This window comes from Pezoporus flaviventris, unplaced genomic scaffold (assembly GCF_033815535.1).
Source record: "Pezoporus flaviventris isolate CSIRO_AGI_PZ_B2104156 unplaced genomic scaffold, CSIRO_AGI_Pfla_v1 ptg000176l, whole genome shotgun sequence".
Classification (NCBI taxonomy): Eukaryota; Metazoa; Chordata; class Aves; order Psittaciformes; family Psittacidae; genus Pezoporus; species Pezoporus flaviventris.
Genome location: NW_026892724.1, coordinates 1,775,698 through 1,800,618, shown reverse-complemented (window position 1 = coordinate 1,800,618; position 24,921 = coordinate 1,775,698). Strand labels below are relative to the sequence as shown.

Genomic DNA, 24,921 nt, shown 5'->3' with positions numbered 1-24,921 from the left:
AGGGAGGAATGTCCAGTGCTGTGCTGGACACTGCTTCAGGTCCCTTCTACTGGATGTGGTGAGGAGGCAACACATTTGGTTCACAAGCTGCTGGAGCTGCGTCTGCTGGCAGTTTGCTAGGGGTAGATGCACCCTTCGGAGCTCCTCTGGAGTACTGCTGATGTTTGGCTCCAGGGAAAAGTCCTGCTGGGAAGAGCAGTTGCTTTCCAGCAAGGAATTTGTGTCTGGGATGGGGGAGGAGCTGGAGGAAGCTCGTGCTGTTTGTCTCAGTTCAGCACTGACAGAGCACTGCGCAGAGGGAAAAGCGCAGCCTGAGTGAGCTGCGGCCTCTTTGGATGCCGTTTGCCATCACCCTCCTGCCGCCCGCCTGGAAGAGGCAGCACTGCCAGTGCTCAGAACCGGCTTTTAGCCATCCTGACCTCCCCTTTCTGTGTTGGCTGCACTTTATCCCCTGCTCCTGGGCCTCTCTTTCCCTCCCCTGTTCCTCCCATCACGCTGAGTGTTTGAAGTGGTGGGACATGCTTCCAGCTGTGCCTCCAACGAACGGGGGGGAGTGATTTGTGTTCCCTCCCTGCTCCCTCTGGGAGAGCTTCCTGGGGCTGCCTGCCAGAGGCTGCTGCCCTCCCAGTGTCCCCAGCCGCAGGGAGGCCTTAAGAGCCCAGCCAGGCTGCACACACATTGTGGGGGGACAGGGACGAGCTCCAGGCTTGGCTGTGGCTCCTGGAACACTATCCACACCATGCTGCTTTATGTCCCTGAAACCAGCTGGGCTGCAGAGGTGCCTGTGTTAGGGTGAGGTTGGCTCCCCGGCTTGGGTTGAATGTGCTGTAAGGGCTCTGCAGTGTGTCAGGGCATCATCTGGTGTCCTCTCCGTGCTGCCACTGCAGGAGCACCTCCCCTCCCTGCACCCCTCTGTTGCTGCAGCGTGGCCATTCCTGCCCAAGTGGCACATGGAAGGGGGGAGGAATCCCTGCTCTCTGCAGGCAGGGTGTTACTTGAGGCAAAGTAAGCAGGCAGAAGGGCTTGGTGTGGACCAAGGAGGAAGTTGCACCAATTGCACTTGCTAAAAATAAGCTCTCCACACGCTGCCTCTTTGCTCTGGGGCTTTTTTTGGTCTTGTTCCAGCAAATTTAGACAAAAACGCTCCAGCCCATCAAATCCTGCAGTGGTTGTGTGCTGTGTGATCAGGTATGTGCTGATGGAGGAAGTCTTGGTTGTTTCGGTGTCTCTAGAAGTGACCTTGAAGGTTTACCTGCCCGCAGTGTTTCCTAGAGCTTTGCCTAAGCTGTTCTTAAAGATTTCCAATGCTGGTGATTCACTTTCCTGAGCAGACTCCTGCAGTGCCTGACTCTTTGGATGATTAAGGAGCTTTGCTTGATTTCAGGCTGGGATTGCTGTACTTTAACCCCATCATTTTGACATTTCACCTTCTCTCTGGCAGGCTACCAAAGAACCAAGCTGTGAATGTAAGAGCAATCATTTGTATAGAGGCTGATCTTCCTTCCCACCTTTCCCTTCTGTGTGCAGTGTCTGCTGGCTCTCCTGTATTTAATAACACATCTGTGGTGGCCAGGAAGCCCATGTCCCAGTTGCTTGGATTGTACTGGCCATAACTGTCCTTGCTGTGTGCTGATGTCAGGGAGAACGTGGTGCTCGAGGTGAGGTGTGTTTTGTTAACACTGAACATCACAATTCCCCCGTTGTCTCATGTAGCACCTCTCTGTCTTGCAGAGGCTTTGCATACTTATACATTTGATCAAATCAACAAGATGACCTAAAAAGTTCCATGACTTCAAAACATCACCTAGAGCTGCTGCTGCTGACGATGCCGAGTAGTGTCACCATGGCTTAGTAGGAAGGAGCAGAACGTTGTTCTTTGTTGGGGTGGGTTTTGTCTCTTTAGCCTGTGATTGAGCATTCTATGAAGTGTGCATCTGCAGCTGATGTCCTGTCCCTCTCCAGGCCACGAGCATTCTCATAACATATTCATGTCAGTCATTGCTGGAATTGTCAGGATGCATTTCAGGGCGAGATCTGCAGTTCTGCACTATGGGCTGTGATGGTTTTCCTCACAAAGGGTTTAAAAAGGGACAAGGCACTCTCAGGTTTTTCCTGGGATGAGTTACTCGTGGCAGAGCCTGGATTCCTGCCCATAGAGCAGGAATGATACTGCAGCTGTCTGCATTGCATGAAGAGCTCTGTAACAGTTACCCTGCTTCTTACTGTGTTTTCTAGCTACTAGTATGTGCCGAGTGTTAACTCCAGGGCTCATGTTTCCCTGCTTTGTGGTGTTTTACCAGAAGCATGTGACTGTTCCTGCAGCCCTTAAGAGAAGGCTCCTTAAGGGGAGACCTCAGAGCAGCTCCAGTGCCTAAAGGGGCTGCAGGAAACCTGGAGAGGGGCTTTGGACAAGGGCCTGTAGGGACAGGCCAAGGGGAATGGCTTGAACCTGCCAGAGGGGAGACTGAGATGAGCTCTTAGGCAGAAGCTCTTCCCTGTGAGGGTGCTGAGGCGCTGGCACAGGGTGCCCAGAGAAGCTGTGGCTGCCCCATCCCTGGCAGTGCTCAAGGCCAGGTTGGACACAGGGGCTTGGAGCAAGCTGCTCTAGTGGGAGGTGTCCCTGCCCATGGCAGGGGTTGGTGCTGGATGAGCTTTGAGGTCCCTTCCAGCACAAACCGCTCTGTGATTCTATGATAAAAGCATGATTTTAGACCAGCAAAAGTTCTGATGTCTGCAGGCCAGGCAGGAATCTGAGGAGCTGAGACTGGTGTGGAAACCAAAGGAGGCAGAAGTGTTCCAAATTCCGTGCTGACAGCCCTTGTTTCTCAAGTAACCTGAAAGTGCCCCACCATAGAAATGAAAAATGGCAATAAAGAGCTGTTCAGTGAGCAGGACGAGGTGGTTTCTCTACATCTGCTCTCATGGCTCTATGCCTGTTTCCTCATTGGGTCAGGATGTAACTGGCTGCTCTCATGTAACCCAGTGCCCATAAGGGCTTCCAGAATGGAGCTGTCACAGGACCCAGCACAGCCTGAGCCCCATGCTGGGAAGCTGGGATGAGAGCACTGGCATCACCCCTGTTGGGCAGGGACTTAAGAGTGCTGCCCTCCCATTTCCCAAGGGAATTTTATAGGGAAGAACTCTTTATTATTGGAAAAATTGGTAATGTTTGATGGGAAGATCCCTGTGAAGGAGAAGTTGAAGCAGAGGTTCTGTGGAAGGGGTTTTAGGAGCTGGACTGCTCATGGTGCTTGAGACCCACGTTCTTGTGGGGAAACAAATCAACGGCCTTTTTTGCATTATGAGAAACCATCAGGATTCTCTTGTTGCTGTCCCATGGGATTCCCAGGCAGCATCATTCTCACAGTCCTCTGGCAATATGCACAGTTTCCTTCTTCTTTTCACCCTCCTAATCTGTGGGGCTTGTATCCAACCCCATAAAACCATTTTCCAGCCTCGCTGTTGGGAGTTTTCTTCCTCTCCTTTCTGAAGATGTCTTGCCTGCTGGCAACTACATTGTCCAGAGAGGTTTGAAGCTTGGCACGCTGTCAACAAAACTTCAGTTGCCCTTTCAGTCAATCACAGTAGTGCTGTGAAGTGCCTTGGCCTTCAGCCCATGGGTCACCAGAAGCTTCCTCATATAATAGGAAGTCCAAACAACCCCAGGAAACCATTCTGATGTGAGTGGGGCCTTTAGTGGAAGAAAGAAGTGCTTAGAAGAGCCATTAAGAACCTCAGCTTAACTCTTTTCATAATTATGCACTCCAGAGGAGCAGAGGCTTTGTGGATAAAGAGATTACATGCGTCTGATGAGGTCTGGGGAGATGTGACAGCAGCTTCTACCCACACTTTCTCCCTCCTTGTTTTACTGCTGCTGCAGTCACAACATTGACTGGAAGGATATTGCAGAGCAAGGCTGCCTCATAGCTGCGAAGGTCCCTTGCAGCCTGGCACAGGTAAATTGGATCATTCTTCCCTTAGGGCTGATAAGGATGAGCTTTTGGAAGAGCAGTGTGGGGAGAACTTAATTAGATTAAGTTGCATGTCCTGGATGTGTGTGCTGAGGGATGTGGCTGTTGGAGAGACCAGCCATAGGAGGTAAGGACACCCTGGGATGCTCTTCCCATCCCTGCCTGGCTCTGGGCTGCCTTTATCCTTTGAACAAGAAAAAGGAAAATACATCTGAGGTGTAAATCTCAGTGTAAACCAGAGCAGGGGTAACAAAACTGGGTCTCATGCTGGTGTCCTGCCTCTGGCTGTGACCCGATGCTGGCAGCCAGGCAGGAGTGGAGGAGCTCAGCTTTTTCTGGCCAAAGCAGGGCTGGAGCAACCTGGTCTGGTGGAAGGTGTCCCTGCCCATGGCAGGGGGTTGGAACTGGATGATCTTAGGTCCTTTTCAACCCAGATCAGTATGTGATTTAACCTGCCAGAGAGGAGACCGAGATGAGCCCTTAGGCAGAAGCTCTTCCCTGTGAGGGTGCTGAGGCACTGGCACAGGGTGCCCGGAGAAGCTGTGGCTGCCCCATCCCTGGCAGTGTTCAAGGCCAGGTTGGACACAGGGGCTTGGAGCAAGCTGCTCTAGTGGAAGGTGTCCCTGCCCGTGGCAGGGGTTGGAGCTGGATGAGTTTTAAGGTCCCTTCCAACACAAACCAGGCTGGAATTCCCTGAAAATGCAGGAGCTGATGGGGTCTCCCCACTCTCACTCAGCTGTTTCTTGGGCTGGCAGTGCCAGTGGCTCTGTGCTCCGATGCGATTACAAATGCGGGTTTACTTTTGAATGTGTACTTTTTTAGTGTCACTTACTTACTTGTCTTGATAACGGCCTCTATGAGAATGTTATCAACACCATGTTGCATGTCTGTGAGCTTCCCATACACACATTTCCTTCTCCCTGCTATATACTTCCAGTGTTTCAGTGCTACAGTTTGCCCTGCTGCATTGGGGAAGGGAGAATTTGACATCCCCGATTCACTCCCTTCATGCTCTTCATTATTTATATGCCTCTCCTGTGGTCTCTCTTCTTTTTATTCTTAATCAGCTCTAGTCTTTTAAATCCTTCTTTGTGTGATAGTTTCATTCTACAAAGGCTGAACTAGTTTGTAGCAGCTCGGCTGATGTGATCTTGCTCATCTCCAAGGTGTTTAACAGCACCGTGTACCCACCACAAGCTGCACTTAAATTGTGTCAAGTCCTGCGCTGCTTCGCTATGGGAAGGGGGAATGTTTGTTGCAGCTGCCTTTCAATTTAAATTTGGATGTTTTAAATGAATTAAATATGAACATGAATAATGCAAGCGGTAACCCAGCCTTTCTGCAATGAAATGCAGACTTCTGCGTTTTGTCTCTCTGCTTCCAGGTTTTGATATGCCGCAGTGTTTGGACTGACTTTGGTGGCCTGTAGGAGTGATGGGGAACTAGAGCCCATGACAGTTCAGAGGAGCCCCTGGCACTTTTGAGATCTCGGTGAGTGGAAGTTGTTTAAAACTCTGGGAAAGGCACTTTACCTGCTGCGAAAGGCAGCATGTCACTTGGCCTTTATAGATTGGAAGGGATTGAAATCAACTTGCACATTGAGCTGTTCTTTGAGGGTGTAACCCTGAAATCAACACCACATAAAACTGTGGTCCGTGCTTCCAGGGTTGTCTTGCTGTCTGTGAGCATGAGAAATACAGTGCTGGAAGAAGAGGGGAGTTTTAACTGGGATACACAGCTCTGTACAAGTGTCAGGTTTGGAGGTAGAGTATTGCATGTGCTGGGCTGGGTAAACCTCCAGTGCTTCATTTGATGCAAAAGTGCCTCTGTGTCATTGACCCAGCTGACAGGGTCTCAGCAGGGGTGTGTGTCTGGGGTCACTGTCCATGCAGACAGCTCGCTTTTCCCCCTCAGATACCACACAGTAGCTTCTGCTATTCATGACTCTAAGATCTTTTTCTAGTCTCCAGTCCCTGAGCAGTGCACAGGCCACGTCCATCCATCCTGCAGTGCCTGTTCTGCTGATTGCTTTCATCCCTCTAGACTGAAGTCTTCTTCACTTGGGTGTTACAGGCTTGCCAAAGCCTACAGGGCAGCTCCACTTGACTTCCAGTCAGGTGTCAGTGAGATGAAATCGTAGGGTATTTCGGGTTGGAAGAAGAATGGCTCTAAGCTGAAAGAGGAGAGATTGAGATGAGCTCTTAGGCACAAGTTCTCCCCTGTGAGGGTGCTGAGGCACTGGCATGGGGTGCCCAGAGAAGCTGTGGCTGCCCCATCCCTGGCAGTGTTCAAGGCCTGGTGGGACAAAGGGGCTTGGAGCAAGCTCCAGTGGAAGGTGTCCCTGCCCGTGGCAGGGGTTGGAGCTGGATGAGTTTTAAGGTCCCTTCCAACCCAAACCAGGCTGGGATTTTATGAATTTCTGGAGTTGTGTGGTCCAGCCCCATGTGCAGAGCTGGGAGGAAGTCAGACCCAGCTTCAATGTTGGACCAGGCTGCTCAGGATGGTCCCCGGGGATACTTGGAGTATATCCAAGGATGCAGATTTTCCAGCTTTGCTGGGCAGCTATTGAATGAAATCACAGCCAGTGGGAATTGCCAAGCCCCGTGTCAGTAAAGCCTAGTTTATACCAGTTGCAGGAGGGCACACGGGCTGTGTCTCTGTGGGTAAAGAGCCTTGTGCAGCAACTGGTCCCTGTCCCTGGGAGGCTGATGGCTCCTGTCTGCAGGGCTAGTGGGACAAAAACACTCAGTGTGGAGTCTGGCTCCAGCTCTTCCCTGGGCATTACATATCCCTGAGGCACAATAATCACTTACCATGGGGTTTTCCATGTTTGAGTCAACGATTTTTGCAGGCTAAAACCCTGTGCTGCCATCCTGTGTTGTGAGAACGTCTTTGGCAGCTGATGGTGTGTGGTGCTGGAGCACTGCGAAGGGTGGCAGGAGCCAGGCTGGGACCATCTCCTTTGGACAGGTTCTTGGGAGCATATTTTGGAGAGTGCAGTCCCCAGGCTGGCACCCTCCACAGAGCTGGAGTCCCCATGCAGCCCAAGTCACCTCCTTTGGGGAAGGGTCACCTTCTGTTGTTGTTTTTTGATAGGAGCACCATCTAAATGTCTCATTCCCCTCCACCGCATGCTGGGAGCCCACTGGCTGAGGGACCAGCACCCATCTGTGCACCTTACACATAGCTGGAGTTACTCCTGTTGCTGTCTGTGTGAGGATAAGGGATGCAGAAGTTTCACCTCCCAGGCCACAGCTTGAGCATCTCACACACGGCCAAACACTTCAGCAGGGAAGGCTGCACATCCCTGCGGCAGGGCTCCGAAGTGCTCAGGCTGAAGGAGCTTTTCAGAAGCATCTGAGTAGCACAGGAACACCCATCCCAGGCCAGACTCATGAGATTTATGATCCGTGTTTAGGTACTTCAGCCAGACTCATGTCTGAGCAGAGCAGGGAGCAGAGGTGAGGAGCCAGAGATGGTGAATGCATGTCTGGTGCCTTTACATAAACCCCTTTCACCCTGGGGGGACTCTCCCTACCATGACTGCTGGCTTTTAATAAAAATGCCTGGAGAAAATGATGAAGAGAAGCATTAAAAGTTGTAAATAAGCTTTCACATGTAGATTACCTTCTGCTACTGAAAGCAAAAGAAACTTAACTCCTTTCACAAGTGTGCACAAACACGCTATTTATGAGAGCAGCAATGAGAGGCTCCTGTGTGCCTTTTGATTTGGATTAAAAAACAACTAGGTTGGCTTTTTTTTCCTTTAGCATTTAATATTCTTTTAGTATTTTCCATGTCAGGGTGTTGCTCAATGTTGCAAGCACTGCACTTCAAGGCTGTAGTTTGTAGCTGGGTTTCCAAATCAAAGCCTCTCGCCAAGTTGGATCTGTGAATAACCCTTGAAGCAGAAACTTGTGTCCCCAGCCAGCTTCCTTGCACATCCTGCAGCCTGACTGCCCCACTGTGAGTAACATGGAGTGAGAGTCACACAATTCATCTTTCATTAGTTAAGGCAGTGTCAAACATGCTCTTACCACTTTCCAAAGGGCTTGTTTGTGGCTCAGCCATCCGTTTTGGTACCGGGCTTCGTGGATATGTCCAGCTCTCACCTCCCCACAGCTCTGATTTTCAGTACCATTCTTCTAAGCAGAGGAAGAAAGCAACTGTTCAACTGCCCATTCTCGCTGGGGACAGTCCAGCCAGTTTTCCTCCAACCAGGAGAAGAGGAAATGCAGCACCACTTGGCCACTGATTGCAGTCCTAACAGCAAAAATGTTTCCTGGCTCTTTGTCCAATTTCTCATCCTTATTACCCAGAACTGCTGTGAGCAATTTGAATTGCAAGTGGTGAGCTGGGCTTTGCAGTGCTGCTTTGCCAGAGTTAATGTTGTGTTTCCATGTGGTTTCTTCCATACATTTCAGCTCTGCCTCCCTTTGTTAGTGCTGGGGAAGAGCCCCCCTGTGCCACGAACCCACCCGGGACCTGCAGCAGTTAACACAGACACTGGCATGTGCTCCTCTCCCTGGGTTCTGCTGCTTCCACTGCTGTACATTTGAAGTTGTCCACATAATGGAGAAAGACTTGTAGATTGAGGGGGGTTGGAATGAATTGTCTGTGTTCAGTAGGAGATGTTCTGCTCAACCCAGGGTGAAAGAGCATCTATTTTCTCCCCACTGTGTGATTAATGTTGCACATGACTGTGTGCTCCAGAATGGGGAATGGTCTCATGTGTGTTTCTTTTCTCCTAGACATCTTCAGTTATCCAAAAGGCAGCCAGTCCCAGGGTAAGGACAGCAGCAGGTGATAGAATGCGGAAACCAGGCCCTCAAAAAGGTGAGCACTGATGCTTGGCACAGCCACAAGCCCAGGAGAGACTGGTCCTGAGCAAAGGACCCAGCACAGCATGAGGACAGCAATGGGGTGGGAGCACAGGGGACGTGTGGGCACAAGTTTGAGCCGCTTGTTTCCCCGGCAGTGTGCAGAGAACCCTTCACCCAAGCAGGTGGAGGAGGAGTCCCTTGATGGGTGCACCCCTGCAGTTCATGGGCTACAGTGCTGGGCAGTGAGGGTGTTCTGGTGTATGAGCACACACCACCTGCCTGTGCTCCCAGCGTGAGGCAGACAGCTCCTGTGCTGGCACAAGCCTTCCCCTTCTAATGAGGCGTGAAAGCAAAGCCCAGCCTACCTCGTGGGGATGGCATCTGGTACTTTACCTCTGGCCACCCGAGTCTCTTCCCTGTTCCACGCAGCAGCAGCCGCACGTGCACTCCCCGTGCTCCCCCCAGCTCAAGTGGGAAGCTGTGGGGCTGCTGCAGCTGAGCTGCTCGGGCTCCTTGTGCTTAAGAGGGCTATTGATTTCCTTCAGCCTTGTGCCACGCGTGTGTGTTGGACCGGGGTGATCTCATCACATGTGCCTGGGAGGATGGGGGAAGGGAGCAGCTTAGAGGATGGAGCATCCTCCGCAGTGCTTTGTTCACATCTGCTGCACACTCACCAGGTTTATTGCACGAGATTTCTATGCTCCGTTTCTCTCCTCCCTTTCTTGTGTTTTAAACATCTTTGCTTCTCTGGTGGCTCCTCTCACTGCTTGTCCTTTAATGAAGTGCAAATAAATGAAGGCGAGCAGGGGATGGGGGAAGCAGGCTGTGAGGCAGCTGCAGGGCTGGGAATCAAAGAGCCACGTTGATTGTCAGCGCTGTGGCCTCGGGCCTGGCTGCACACGGCTTCTTCCCTTCCTCAGGAGCAGGATGCCTCAGCCCAGTGCTGTGGGACCTGTGCTAGGCCATAGGTTACAGCAGCAACACTTGGGTTTGTGTCCTACTTACCTGCTGTTTTAATAATGCATTGAACTTTCGCTTGTTCATTTGCCTGCAGAAATTCTTGCTTCTCTTGCTCTCTCCGCTGCTTTTCCTGCCTGCTTAATGAGGAGTTTTGCATGTTAAAGGTGAAGAATAAAATAGAACTTCTCTAGCAGAGTATGGCAAGAGGTTACTTGGAGTGTGCAGATGCTGTTAGAGTTATCCAGCAACACCGGGAGGAGCCTTACCCATCCACGGGGGCTTTTTTGCTTCTGGCTTAAATACTTTGTGTCCTTTAGTCTTGCTTTCTTGAGGAGATGGCAGAATACTGTCCCTCAAGGGAATTGTTCTTCCACCCTTTTCATTCATTTCAGGGAATCCCAGACTGGGATTGGGTTGGAAGGGACCCTGAAGCTCATCCAGCTCCACCCCCTGCCATAGGCAGGGACCCCTTCCACTAGAGCAGCTTGCTCCAAGCTCCTGTGTCCAACCTGGCCTTGAGCACTGCCAGGGATGGGGCAGCCACAGCTTCTCTGGGCACCCTGTGCCAGCGCCTCAGCACCCTCACAGGGAAGAGCTTCTGCCTAAGATCTAACCCAAACTTCCCATGTCTTGGTGTAGTGAAACCCACATGAGCCAGTTTGTTCCTTTTGAGCTTTGCCACTTCTTCATGTTAAAATAATGGAGCTTCACCCGTTTGCTGTTTCTTAGGTTACTGCTTGCCACTGTGGGAGGACACTGGTTGGTGAGTTCTGGGCAGAGACTAAGATGCAAATGCAGATACCTCAAGTCAGGCCTTCTCCCTGCTTCAATCACACCCCGTAGGTTTAGACAAATGATCCATGTTACCTGGCTCATGACAAGGCCAGGGAGGTCAGTCCTCTCCTCTGAAGTGCCTGCAGAGCCCGTGCCTTGGGCAGATAATGTTCAAGAGCATTGGCTGCTTTCACTGACACAAACACTTTGTCTCTTGTCTCAGCCATAGACTGGAAAGATGGTAAAAAGCACAAGTACGGCCGCCCATCAGAGTCCCCCTCCCAGTACCAAGGTAAGAGAGCTCCCTGCTCCCCTCCTCCGCTTTTCCCCTTCTCCTCATCTTCTCTCCTTCTCCCCCCCCTCCTTCCCCCCTCCTTCTTTTTCTCCCTCTCCCCCTCTCCCATTGTGTTTATTTTCTCCTGAAAGCTTTTTGAGTTGTTGGGATGTGGGAAACTGCAAATGCTGATTTAGATTACAGATAAAAACTGCTTTTGGACAGCCCTCATGTGAGTCCTCATGTGGTTAATTCTGACCACGATCAGAACTGGCCAAGAAGACACTGGGGTGAGCCCAGAGCTGAGCTAGCTCGTTTGAAACCAGCCAGGATCCAGCAGATCTGTTTCTTCCTCAGCTACAAGTGCTGAGGGGTGACTCTGCCCTTCTTTTTCCATGCACTTGGGGCATAAGGAACTTCTGAACTCTCCATACACTCCCCTTCCATGTTCACAGCAGTGGCTAGCCCAGGCCTCAGTTTTGTAGGAGAGACATGGTATGGCCCATGGAAGGATCCCTAGAGCAGCTGCCAGTGTTGACACGAAAGCTGGAGAGGGGCTTTGGACAAGGGCCTGTAGGGACAGGCCAAGGGGAATGGCTTTAACCTGCCAGAGGGGAGACTGAGATGAGCTCTTAGGCAGAAGCTCTTCCCTGGGAGGGTGCTGAGGCGCTGGCACAGGGTGCCCAGAGAAGCTGTGGCTGCCCCATCCCTGGCAGTGTTCGAGGCCAGGTTGGACACGGGCTTGGAGCAAGCTGCTCTAGTGGAAGGTGTCCCATGTCATTGGAGATGAGGCATCCCCAGCACAGGCAGGGAGGGTTGTGGCGCTGTGCTCAGCTCCTGCCGTTCCTCAGGGGGGATGCAGGTGACTTCCAGCTTTAGGAAGTTCACGTAAGGCTTGTGTAATTAATAGTTTTTAGGGCCTGTATTTTACTTACAGAGCATAAGAAGGTGATGTCTTTATGTCCTTACATTCTGCCTGTCTCCTTAAGGGAAGCGATGTCCATACTTCCCACCAAGTTGAGAGCAACAGGAAACGAAACAATTGCCTGAGCTAAGCCATTTTAGCAGGAAATATGTGTTTGCCTTTGGGAATTCTCTTCTGTGTGTCATAGAGCCCTTAGGAGAGCTGCAGTAGCTGCTGTGCTTCGGGGGGTGGCACTCCAGGGTGTGGTTCTCTGGCACATTGTGGGCCACCATCAGCCCTCGCCATTCGCTCTTGGAGCATCTCATCTGTTCTTGTCTGCCCTCAACTTGAAGTTCTGTGGATCACAGTTTGGAATGACCTTCTCCAAGGGCAAGAAGTGTGTTAGAACCTCCAATAAAGTCCTCGCTCCTCTGTCACCGCTCGCTAAGCTCCATATGACATTATGGGGCACTGCCACAGCTCCCATGGCCTGTGTACAGTCAGTGTTTGAGGTGTTGGGGCTCTGCTGCTGTTTTCCCTCTGCACTGTGTGCGGGTGGCAGAGACTGGCTGCTGTTCAGGGGCAGCGCTGACCTGAAAAGGAGCTTTCTGGGAGCTTCAGCTTCCCCAGCAGCACTCATCCACACCAGCCACCACAGCACGCTGCATCTCAGGGCTCACTGGCCTGGGGAGGAACCTCTGCAGACAGGCTGATGGGCCCGTGTCTGCTCAACAAGCACATGGTGGAGCAGCGAGGGATCTGCTCCCTGCAAGAAGCTGAGCAGCTCCTCACTGCCCGAGGCTGGGGTAGATGTGAGGGGTGAACCTGCTCCAGCTCTCTGGCACAGAGCACCCTGTGATCCAGGCTGAAAGGATTCCTGCTTAGAGGTAAAGCTGCACTGGGACACCTCTGAGAAGCAGGAAAGCAGACGCTGTCCTGGTGGTTGAAACCTGTTTGGTTTGGCTCATGCATCCTCGCCTTTCTTCTGAGCAAGACAGTGAGTAAGTGGGGTCGTGGTGTTGGTTGTAGCTGTTACTGATGGAGAATGTGCAGCTGGATTGATGGCTGAGCAAATGGAACCATGACAGGCAGGACCTGCAGGACCTCTGCCATGGTGCTGGGAGAGCTGATCCCTGGGGAGGCTGTGCCCAGGCATTGGGATCTGCCAGCAGACACCATCCTTTGCTCATTTTCATAGCGAGCTGGCTCAGACTGTGCTGCTTTCATGTGCTGCTTGATGCTCATTAGCAGATACACATATGGGCTGCAGACTTTAATGGGATGCCTTGATCTGGGGAGGGCACGTTCTCCTTCACAGATGTGACCTGCAACGCACATGTATTGTTTCAGTTGGATTGATGACCCCTGGGGAGCTGAAATGCTAATGGGGCCCAAAGCAGGCTTCAGTTAGAGACAAACAGAAACTCTGTCTTCATTTAAATTCTGGGCAAAAGATGAACATAGATTCTCAACACGATGAGAACCTAAACACAAAGGTGCAGACTTGCAGTTCGCAGCTATGATCCCTCGGATGTGTGAAGTGTTTGGTTTGGAGTATTTTGGAAGGTTAAGCCATCAGAGCCCAGATTTCACATTCTGCCTGCACGTGCTGTCTCCCTTTGACACAAGCGTGTGGTAAGGAGCTTTCCAAATGCAAGCAAGAGTCATGGACCATTGTCCCCAGTAGGCATTTTCACAGCTGAGTTCCAGGAGTCATGCAGCTTTACAGTCCTTGGCCCTTGTTCAGCTCACAGATGCAGTTACAAACCCATGGTGTTTCTCTTTAAGTATCCTCCTCTTGTTTCTTCCTTCAAGCAGGTCTGAGGTATGGTACAGGGAGGAACTTGGTCCCTTCAGTGGGTGATCCCTCCAGTGGGTGATCCCTCCAGTTTGGGGAGTACGGTCTGCTCTGCACAGTGGGGAGGAAGTAGGGAAGAGAATCCCAGAATCCCAGACTGGTTTGTATTGGAAGGGACCTTAAAGCTCACCCAGCTCCAATCCCTGCCACAGGCAGGGACACCTTCCACTAGAGCAGCTTGCTCCAAGCCCCTGTGTCCAACCTGGCCTTGAACACTGCCAGGAATGGGGCAGCCACAGCTTCCCTGGGCACCCTGTGCCAGCGCCTCAGCACCCTCACAGGGGAGAACTTGTGCCTAAGAGCTCATCTCAATCTTGCCTCTATCAGTTTAAATCCATTAAGAAGTGGCTGGTGGTGAACAGAGAAAGAAAGGCTGAACTGCTGTATTGCCTCTGCTTTTTCTCAGTGTTTAGAGAAGTCTTTCTGCTGTCCCTTGCAAAATAAGTCCCAGAACCAAGATTCGTAAGTACCTGCAGTTCTGGTGGGATGTGTGTGTCTTCATATGGTACTTGGGTCCCAACGGAATTCATCTCAAATAAGTTCCATGTGCAAGCACTATTTTTAGAGGCCAGCAGCTGCCTCAGAGTTTGCTGCTCCTGTTGGGGCTGTGCAGCTCAGTCCCAGCTCAGCACGGTGCTGTGGGGAGCAGAGCAGCGTTGTCTGCTGTGGAGCCACTGAGAGGAGGATTAAAACCAGGACCATGTTTAATAGCGAGGATTGAAAGCAGCTGAGCAGGGGGGAGGTTTCCTCTTTAAACTAAAATAGTTGAGTGCAGCTGATCCCTTCCAAAGAGCCCTCTGCTCAGGCCCTGGGGCAGACACACGGTACTGTCACTACCAGCATTCTCTGTGCTCCACAGACAGGGGCTTCTGAAGGACCCCCCAGCCTGAGATGACCAGGTCAGCAAGTAGAGTTACGAGGAGGGATGCAAGAGGCATTGCCGTGCCTGGGCTTGCTTTGCCTGGTGTTTAGTACACATAATTCATACATTTCATTGATATGACCAAGTGTAAAATCCTTGAACCATGGAATGGTTGGAAAGGACCTTAACACCATCCAGTTCCAACCTTCCACTAGAGCAGCTTGCTCCAAGCCCCTGTGTCCAGCCTGGCCTTGAACACTGCCAGGGATGGGGCAGCCACAGCTTCTCTGGGCACCCTGTGCCAGCGCCTCAGCACCCTCACAGGGAAGAGCTTCTGCCTTTATCTAACCTGAACTTCCCTGTTTCAGTCTGAACCCATCACCCCTTGTGCCATCGCTACAGTGCCTGATGAAGAGCCCCCCTCCAGCACCCTTGTTGCCCCCTTCAGACACTGGAAGCTGCTCTGAGGTTTCCACACAGCTTCTCTTGTCCAGGCTGAACAGCCCCAGTGTTCTCAGCCTGGCTCCGTACAGGAGGTGCTCCAGCCCCTGATCATCCTCGTGGCCTCCTCTGGGCTGGCTCCAACAGCTCCACGTCCTTCTTATGTTGAGGACACCACCTTCAGGCAGCGTGGCAACGAAGCTGTGTATTTTCTGTTCATTTCCACTGTATTTAACAGTGTGTGCTCATCATCTGCATGGGAGGAGGCAAGAAAGTAGCATTGCTTTGATGTATTTGGAGCAGGGAGATTATCCAGCCCTGACAGCTTCTCTGTGCACGTGAAGCAGAACTGAAGCAACGTGTGCTGACCTTGATGCCTGAATTCTTAGAGGTGTGGTGTGCACTGCAGTAGCTAAAATGGCTCAATGTAGCTTTTGTTTTGAGAATAGGCTGATTCACAACTTGATGTGAGCAGGGGAAGCAGGAGCTGACTCTTTAATTGTGCTGCCACACATTCAATGCTCTTGAAATGACTTGCAAGCGGCGGTCTCCCGGGAGCTGTTGGGATGAATACCAGCTCGTGTCATGCTGGAAGGAGCCTTTCCCAGCTGCTCAGTTGAAATGGCAAAAGTCACAATTTGCTCAGATCACAGGAGCTTTTAATTCCTCATTTAATCCCAGGTTCCCCTGGATGACATATTGCTTTTACCCTTCCTGCTGTACATGGGAAGGGTGAGGGCAAGGATCAACGCGCTTCCTGCAGCAGCGCTCAGTGGAAAGGGCTTTGGTGTTGGGTATGAGCTGCTGTGTTCAGGGAGTCCCCATTTGGAGGATCCCTGCTTCCATCCTACCTACAGGCTCTGTGTCTGCCTCAGGAAGTGATTGCTGGGGTCGAGCTGATGCTGCTCTGAGCTGTGGGGCCACGGTGTGTGGCTGGACCAGGGAAACCGCAGCATCAGCATCAGCAGTTTCCTATTGACTTGGGCTGCTTTTAGCCCACGGGGACTGTTCTTAATCCCCAGACTGAGCCATCTCTTTAACAAATGACTTCTAAGGGGCAGTTGTCTGGAAGATTCCACAGCTCCCCATCTGTGCTGGGTATTTTATATGAAGTTGTAGGTTGTTACCCTCGCTCTTTGCAGACCCCTCTCAGCAGCACGGAGGCAGTAGGATGCTGCAGGCAGCATGGTGCTTTGTTCTGCCTGTCAGGTGCAGTTGTAAATCCTCTGTGGTCACAAACATCAGAGGATCTTGATGAGAGCATGTTGCCTGTGAGCACCTCCTCTGTGAGAGCTGGAGAACTGCCTGTATCTGGAGTCCAGCCATCTCGCTCTGAGGTTTTTGCTTGTCGGTTCCTATTTAAGTCCTTTCGTTTTCTCTTCTCAGGTCACTTCACCTGGGAGAAATACCTGAAAGAAACATGTGCCATCCCAGCTCCCGCCCATTGCTTCAAGCAGGTAAGAGGGTGCAAACAAGAAAGGTCAAAGGGGATGATGCATTAGTGACCCAGGAGTTCCCTGCCTGGGATAGGCCCCTTTTTTGGCAAGGAAGATGCTTAAGGATATCAGAGAACAGGAAACCAAGCATGCTGAAGCAAAGGTAACAAAGATAGGTTTGGGTGCTGCAAATGGTGGAGTAGCACAGATTTTACTCTGAGATATGCATGGATGGGAACATGAGAAAACTTCTACTCTGCCATAGGCCCTTAGAGAAATGGTTCTGGTGAATGGGTTAGCAGCCCCTGGGCATTGAGCACAGAGGTGGGTACAGGGGATGCAGGAGGGAATCGGCACAGCACATGGTACACCTGGGTCTGGGTATACCAGGATACTCCTCAGCAGCACGGAGGAGTTGTATCTGTTGGGTTGGCTGGGTGATTCCCCTGAGGGCTGTGAGGAAAGGGTAGGTCTGGTTACAGGTCTGCCAGGGCTCACCAAGCTTTCTTTGCTGCTCTGTGGTGTCTGCTCCCATGCTGTGCTTGGAGGATGCTGTCAGTCTCTGGTAGAACCAGTGCTGGTGCTCTCAGGGTATCAGCCTGAATAGTGGAAATCCTGGCTCTGCGTGAGTCCCTGTTTTTCTCTTTGCAGTCATACACTCCACCTGCAAATGAATTCAAGATCAGTATGAAACTAGAAGCCCAGGACCCCCGGAACACCACGTCCACGTGCATCGCCACAGTGGTGGGTCTGACGGGCGCACGCCTGCGCCTGCGCCTCGATGGCAGTGATAACAAGAATGACTTCTGGAGGCTGGTGGACTCTGCTGAAATCCAGCCCATAGGAAACTGTGAGAAGAACGGAGGGATGCTGCAGCCTCCACTGGGTGAGCTGGAGTTCTGCTGTCCACTGAGCACCCACATGATCTGTGCGGAAAACCTTGGGGGTTTTATATCTCTGTGCCTGGGACAGAGACCCTTGAACTGCCCCTGCCTACCACTGTGATATGGAGCAGCCCTGTTAGTTTGGGCTGTTAAACATGTATCCCACACCAGGATTTCCACATGGACTTTGTGGCATGGATAAGGAGGTGCTTTAGAGTGTAGATGAAAGAGCTCTTTGCACCTAGGTGAACTGCCTGCACTCTTTGCTGCTCAAGCTCAGGATAAGCACATGCTGACTGTGCTCTTATGCGTTCTGAAGTTATCCCTGTGTACCCCAAGGAAAAACATTTCCATGCATTTGTGGGAAAGAATGCCAGAGCCACTCTGATTCCTAGGGGACGCACAAGCAATGGAGGGCACCCCAAAGCCCTGGTGACCCAGGCGTGTGGGTGGTAGTGTTGGAAGGCAGAGCAACCATGATGGCCTGTCCTAGGTAACTGCCTGTATAAGGATGGAATGAATCCAGGTTCTCCTTTCCTGGGAGACACCCCACAGTCACCCAGGCAGTGCTGGCACATGGCTTGGTGTCTGGTCACTGCCCATTGCTCTGGGCTTCTGATCCTGCTTCCGAGTGCTGTCATCTCCAAGGTGTGCTTGGCATGAGCTGGGTGTCATCCATCAGTGCATTCCCCTGTGCTCCCCCTGGAGCTGAGCAGGGAGATGGTGTCTGGTTGGCTTTGCTGGGGATCTGTGAAACTTGAGGTAGAGAACAACCAAGAGAACAGTCAGGGCTGAGGCACTGCTGATCCTGACACTGATTTCAAAAGCATTTCAGTTTTCATTCATGCTGTCTAAGGGTATTTGTGCCCAAGTACCTTTGGATCAATAGGAGTTCAGCTGGGGACCACGTGATGAGGAAATAGAAGGTCTGACAAGGTTCCCAGTGATTTAAGTCCTGTCTCGTGAAGAGACACTTGTAATATTTCATCTCTTGACTTAGTTTCACTTTGCTGCAGCTTGATCACTAACGTGGACAAACAAATGCTTCTTCCAGCCTGGTCTTTGGGTGAATGCATCTTCTTTTTGACACTGGCCAAATGAGGAGCTCGTTTATTGGTTCTTTCCTGATGAAGCACCAAACTCAACCTGCTTTTGCATTCTGCTGCCCATTATTTGTGAAGCATCTTCATAAATCTCCCTCAGCACATCCCCAAATAAGATCAAGCCGATCTGTAGTGATGCAGGAAACCTTCAGTGGGACACCTGGAATGAGGGGTGTTTTTAATCATGTTTTTCCATGGAGCACCATTAGTGAGCTTTGTGGAAGTAGGGCCTGAACTGCAGTGGGACCCTTAGGATTGACCTTTCTGAAGAAGGAAGGAACATAAGCAGATGCATGTTCTGGCACATTCCACCACACGAAGCTGTGTGTAAGCAGGTCTAATGATACCTTTTGCCTTCATATTGGCTACAGGCAAAACCTGCTGCAGCTCAACATTGAAGCTGTCGGTTTTAGAATCAGAATAGTTAGGGTTGGAAAGGACCTTAGGATCATCCAGTTCCAACCCCCCTGCCATGGGCAGGGACACCTCACACTGAGCCATGCCACACACAGCTTCGTCCGACCTGGCCTTGGACACTGCCAGGGATGGAGCATTCACAACCTCCCTGGGCAACCCATTCCAGTGCCTCACCACCCTTACAGTAAAGAATTTTGATGTTATTTTCATGCATGCTGCTGTGCTTTTGCAGACATCTCTTTGAAACCTCAGTCCCAGGGAGCAGCCCATGAGCTGCCCATCTCCTGTGGGTACCGGTCCTGCCTGGCAGCCATGGTTCCTCCTGTGCCTTGCCCGGCTTTTGCCAGCAGATGGCAATAAGGGTAATGGAGCTGCTGAGCAAAACTCATTTCTGTCTGTGCCAGAGGAGAGGGTTCATGCTCTGGAAGAAGTCTTTGTGCCCAGCTGTGACCTGCGTAACCTTGGGCCAGGCTAGAATCACAGAATCCGAGGTTGGGAGGAGCCTCAGGGACCATCTGGTCCAATGTTTATGGGAAAAACATGACGTAGACTAGATGTCCCAGCACCATGTCCAGTCAGGTGTTAACAGTGGCCGATCTTGGGGAATCCATCACTTCCCAGGGGAGGTTATCCAGTGGCTGATTGTTCTTATGGGGGAAAATCTCCCTCTTGTGTCCAGTCAGAATCCCCCCAGGATGTTGTGTTGTGGCATCTCAACCCTGGCAGAGCTTTGCCATGTCAGTCACCATGGGATGCTCTCCCTTTAGGTCCAGGCCCAGGGTTATCTTCAAACTACCACAGATACAGACAGTGCAATGCCCTGTTCAGCTGAGCAGCAGAAATTGCTTCTGCAGGAAGATGCATATTGAGCAAAGGTGTTTTGTGATACCTGGTTGTGCAGTTGCACTCAGGGTCATAGCCCAAAGCATGTGAATTTGCTTTCTTCTTCCCATAAGCCCCTTTCTGCTATTTCTGTACTTTTCTTCATAGACAGCATTGAGCCAAAAGCTGCCATTCTTTCCTGTAATGGTTAAACCTGCTTCCCAGCCAAGCCACAGCCTCTTCATTTAGTCAGGTTAGCTTGCCTGCAGCTCACTCTAAAAGGTGCAGGGGACCACCCAGGAGCTGAGATTCCCTATGGAGGAAGAAATTCCATACTCTGAGTGTGCACTTGCTGATTCATGTCTCCCTGTAGCAGGATCATTGAGGCTGCCAGCACTAGTGCTGCGCAAAGCTCTCTGCCTGCATGGGTAATGTGCAGGCTTGTGTTCCCAGCAGAATATTGCAAACAGCCATCCCCAGGGGGTTCTTTTCAACAGCATCATGTTTTGTGTGCAGAGCATCTGGAAAAGGTCACCTCTCACCCTCCAACATGAGGAGGGTGATGCGTGATCACAGTGTGTGCCTGCTGCAGAGGTCCCAGCCCAGCAGGCGTGTGCTGCTGGATCCAGCCTCAAAGTCTCCATCTCTGCTTCCTCCCCTGCAGGCTTTCGGCTGAATGCCTCCTCTTGGCCCATGTTCCTTCTGAAGACTCTGAATGGAGCAGAGATGGCTCCTGTCCGGATTTTCCACAAGGTATTTCACTGTTTGTGAAGACACCCTTTTGGCATGGCCCTTTTACTGCAGAGCACCAAAGTCACAGCTGGTTTCTCACCACAGGAGGTGAACAGTGCCCAGCTTTGCCCTGGTGCTGCTTCTCTAGGGCAGACCTATACCCTCTATGGCTGCATCACAGCAGTGTCAGGATGCAGACAGGGGTCTGCTAAGAAAGCATCTTGGGCTTCAACACTCAGACTTGAGAGATGGGCTTGTTTTTCACTTGGGCTGCAGGTGCTGTCCAAGTCAGGAATGCAGTATCTGAAAGTCAGCACCTCTCTGAAACCTTTTAATGTACCAGAGCTTGGGAGGTGGGCAAAGACTGCTGTGAGGCCACACTGCAGGTATGGGTCTGTAGTTTGTAATCTCACATCTTTAGTCAGAGAGCTACAGAAGCCTTACTAGAGGATTGTGCTGTGCTATGGGATGGTTGATGTGGCTTCAGTATATCTCAGGTGTAAAAGACAAGGAGGAGCAAGCCCCAGATAAGGATGGGTGGCAGATCTCTCACATGTCTAGCAAAGCTGCAGTCTGGGGAAGAATGACAGAGAATGACTCTCATATCTCAGGTTTTCCTGCTGTGAGATAAAAAGGTTAGAGTACCTATAGAGGCTCTTTGGAGTTTATTTCCTGCCTGCGCTGCATGGCAGAGGTGTCACAGGCTCCAGTGTTAACATAGCACTGTGTGGGTTTGATCCAGCAGCAGGGTGATGGCAGAGCAGTCAGCAGTGGACTCCATTGCTTCTTGACTTGAAGGGCATGTAGTCGTGTAGTTAGGCCAGCACGAGCACACCTAGTTGGGGTTCACGTCCAGCCCACTAGCTCCCTTCTTGATCTGCTCCTGGAGGGGAGTTTGCTGATGGAGGGGACAGCCCTGGTATATCCTCTTTGAGCACATTTTCAATTTCTCCTTATAGGAACCACCATCTCCATCCCAAAACTTCTTCAAGACAGGTATGAAGCTGGAGGCAGTGGACAGGAAGAACCCTCACTTCATCTGCCCGGCCACCATTGGGGAGGTGAGAGGTTCTGAGGTCCTCATAACATTTGATGGCTGGAGAGGTGCCTTCGATTACTGGTGCCGATATGATTCCCGGGACATCTTTCCCGTAGGCTGGTGCTCGCTGACTGGAGATAATCTGCAGCCCCCTGGAACAAAAGGTAAGGCCCACGTTGTTGCTTAGGTGTCTTCCTCCTCCGTTTACCTCTCAAACAGCAGCAACCCAGGCAGAGGCTGGCACCGGGGACATCTGGGTTCCCTGTCTGGCTCTCTTACGCTGCTTCGTGCACGGTAAAGGTGCAGATGATCCCGTGCAATTGCAGTGTAACAGCCTGGCCTCAAGGTGCTAAGGAGCTGCCATCGATGGAGGTGGGCAGGAGGTGGCTCTCTGAAGGGATGGAGCTGGTCACCACTGCTGAGGTCTGCTCCTCCTCAGCACCTGCATTGGAGGCTTTCCTACGCCTTTAGAATGCACGTTCCAAGGGAGTTTTCCACATGGGGACCAGGCTATTTGTGGATAAAGTAAGGGAATAACGAGAAGTATGAAGTTGCAGGACTGTTTGTACATGTGGCATGTACATGTGACTGTGCCTGTGGCAGAGACCTTGCTCTGCCTTGTCCTGTGATGTCTGCTTTGAACGTGGGAAGCTCAGGCCTGGTTGGGTTGTACTTGCCTTGTTCCTAGAGCTGTGACTGTTGCTTTGGAAGGGTGCTGAGGAACTTGCAGAGGTCTGAGCATTGGCTGTGGAGGTTTTCAGACGTGTCTTTAGCTTGCTAGCACTGCAGTTGTGTTTAGGACCGGGGAGCTGTCATTGTCCCCATGCTCATCCCTCTGGCATTTGCTGCTTGGCAAACCCAGCACGTGCCTGACAATGGAACGGGAAGGAGAGCAGCCTCTCTGCTGGAGCTGAAGGATTACTTAGGAAAGGCATTTCTCTGATGAGGCTGTTCCTTGTGAAAACCCAGGGTCAGCTGGTGCTTCCCTGCTGTCCCTCGGTGTGAGCCAGCCCTGTTCTCTGTGCTGCAAGGCTGGCTCGGGCTCCCCTCGCGCGGGGCTGATTCTGTTCTGGCTGGGAACTGAAAGGTTGTTGCTGTTTATCTTGGATTGCTGCATTTGGCCTTGATGTTCCCAGCCTCTCCCTCGCTTCCTGCTGGTTGTTTGCATTCTGTCCTGCGGGCGCCACAGAGCTGCTGGGGACCTCCTAGCTGGGGCTGCACCCCCCCCCTGCACTGCCCTGGGATCACCCCCAGCATCTCCAAGGTGCTTCTCCGGTACTGCACAAGAGGCTAAGACATGGTTGTGTTGGGTGGGAGCTTTGCTGGCACTAAAGTGGAGGTGGAAGGGTTCAGGGGCAAGGTGAAAACGGCTTTCCTAGGAGAAGTGGGAAGACTCATAGCACCCAGCATAGGCAGCATCTCTCCCTGTGCCAGGGCTGAGGGAGCAGGGCATCCAGAAGAAGTAACAACCCAGTGTGGGGCAACACTGTGGTCATTTTGAGCCATCTTGAGAAGCATTTGCTTCCCCACTTTGGCAGGCAGCAGTGACTCCCCCTCTTGCATTGGCTCCACCAGCAGCCACTCTGCAGTTCCCACTCATATACTAAAGTAGTGAACCCCAAAAGTCACATCTCCCACTCCCAGGCAGAGGCTCTCAGGCAGGTTGGTTGTGTTGTTCAAGTCCAGAGACAAGAGCAGGGATTGCAGAGATTGTGTGAGCCATGCAGAAATGTCCTGGAGTCAGGATCAGCTTTGGCTTTGTGGTATTTTCCTTTCCTCTCTGTACCTGCCCCCTCCCTTTCCTGGCCCAGACTTTGCAATTCCCACTTAAACCAAATGAAGGGAGCGCTGGGAACTTTCCTTGTCTGTAATCAAATTCCTCCCTGTTCCTTTACCTCTCAGCCCTGCTTTGGAGGAGGGTTGAGCACAGTCCTCCCAGGACCTGAGAGTGCTGCTCTTGGCAGGGTTGGAGGATGCTTCACCGCAAAGGGATCCCCCTTTCCTCCAGCTCCAGCAAAGCTTCCTTATGTGCCAGCCTGGAGCCTGCAGGACCACGCAGTGGAGTTGGGCAGGTTCCCATTCCTGGTTGGAATTCCACCTAAATCAGGGAGACCTGGGGAGATACACAGGAGGTCAGTGCTACGTGTGGTTATATGAGCTCTGCCGATGGGCACGAGGTGCCTGGAGGAGCTGAGATGTCCTGTGAAGAGTTAACTCCATGGAGACTGATGGTTTCCTGGGGCTGAGCAAAATGAGCTCATGATCAAGGGAAGCAGAACTTCAAAGAGGCCAGGCATGTTTATTTAATGCTGGTAACATAATTCAGCTCTAATCTGTCCCTTCTGCTGCCTGCCAGCAGTGGTGGAGGAGCGCAGGGCTTCTCCAGGCACTTCCCCTCTCCAGCTCTGGGGCCTCCCACTCCTACCAGTGTTTGCTTTGCTGGGCAGGGTGCTGGTGGAGCTGGGGCCCAGCCAGCCCTGCCGAGGGGAGCTTTCCTGAGGACACTTGTGTGTGTGAAGGGAGGAAAGGGAGGTCAAATGGCGAGGAGGAGCAGCTCTGCCTGCCAGGTTGGTAATTCCATGGCTGTCAGATGTGCTCTGTGGTGGCTGGAGGCCAGATGGCTGCAGGCTCCTGGGTATCTCCTGCAGCTCCTCTTTGTGCAGCACAGCCTGGAGCTGCAGGGTTCACATAAACCCATGCTGCAGAGCAGTGTAGCTCCGGGGGTGTCAGCGGTCGGTCCTGCTCCTCTCTGCTCCCCATCAGGCTGGGGTTGGAGGTCAGCTCTGCTGGGCTCCCAGAGCAAGGCGAGATGTGGCAGAACTTGGCCTGTGCATCCTCAGCCTTCTCATGCCAGCCAGGCAGCAGCTGGGGAAGGCAGGGGGTTAGAACTACATGATCATAAGTCCTTTTCCAACCTTTCTGTGATTCTATGACTGTCCCAAAGGGAGGCGGTTTCGGTGGCAAAAGCTTCCTCTTGACTTCCCATCCATGCCAGTGCCACACTCGCAGGGCTGTCTCTTAACCAGGAATCAGCACTCCTCACCTGTAGTGTACAGCATCTTGTATGTCTTTTCATGCCACTTACACACATGCTCTTTTACCCTTAAACACATATCCCAGGCTCTTAGAAATAGAAGGTGAGGTGGGTGTCCTATAAAACCAGGTGCTGGTTGGCAGCTTTGAGCTCTGCTCGATGGGCAGACTGTGCTACTGATAGCCCCTGCACTTACCTTGCATGGGAGATGCTCAGGACTTGTGGGTTCACTTCAGAAATGAAGACAGGGGGTTGGAACTGGATGAGCTTTAAGATCCCTTCCAACCCCAACCAGGCTGGGGTCCTGTGATTAATTCTTCTCAGCCATGGTTTGTGCATCACTTCTGGGTGGCAAGGGAGTGCTGTAACCTTAAAAACAAGGATGCAGGGACACAGGCAGCCTGCAGCAACCTGCCCACAAGCACAGGTACGGCTGTCAGTGTTCACAGTAACTCAGAAGGTCCTTGTACCATTCCTTCACTTGCACTGTGCCTTGGCAGGGGGGTTGGACTAAGTGACCTCCAGAGGTCCCGTGCTTGTGATTCTGCGATGCTGAGCTCCTCCGGAGTTCCCTGGTGGGTTCACTG

The 24,921-nt window shown here is 51.9% G+C and overlaps 1 protein-coding gene across 5 annotated transcripts in view; it reads left to right on the top strand.

Annotated features, from left to right (window-relative positions):
- Positions 1-24,921, top strand: part of SCMH1 (Scm polycomb group protein homolog 1) — a 59,497-nt gene that overhangs the window by 4,735 nt on the left and 29,841 nt on the right. For all 5 annotated transcript variants that reach the window (XM_061480320.1, XM_061480319.1, XM_061480317.1 and 2 more), the window contains exons 2-8: positions 5,356-5,462; positions 8,723-8,807; positions 10,752-10,820; positions 16,254-16,324; positions 16,955-17,189; positions 20,194-20,282; positions 21,221-21,464. In XM_061480320.1, the coding sequence (XP_061336304.1) occupies positions 8,783-8,807; positions 10,752-10,820; positions 16,254-16,324; positions 16,955-17,189; positions 20,194-20,282; positions 21,221-21,464 (733 nt within the window). In that variant the 5' untranslated portion in view covers positions 5,356-5,462; positions 8,723-8,782. The remainder of the gene's footprint in view (positions 1-5,355; positions 5,463-8,722; positions 8,808-10,751; positions 10,821-16,253; positions 16,325-16,954; positions 17,190-20,193; positions 20,283-21,220; positions 21,465-24,921) is intronic.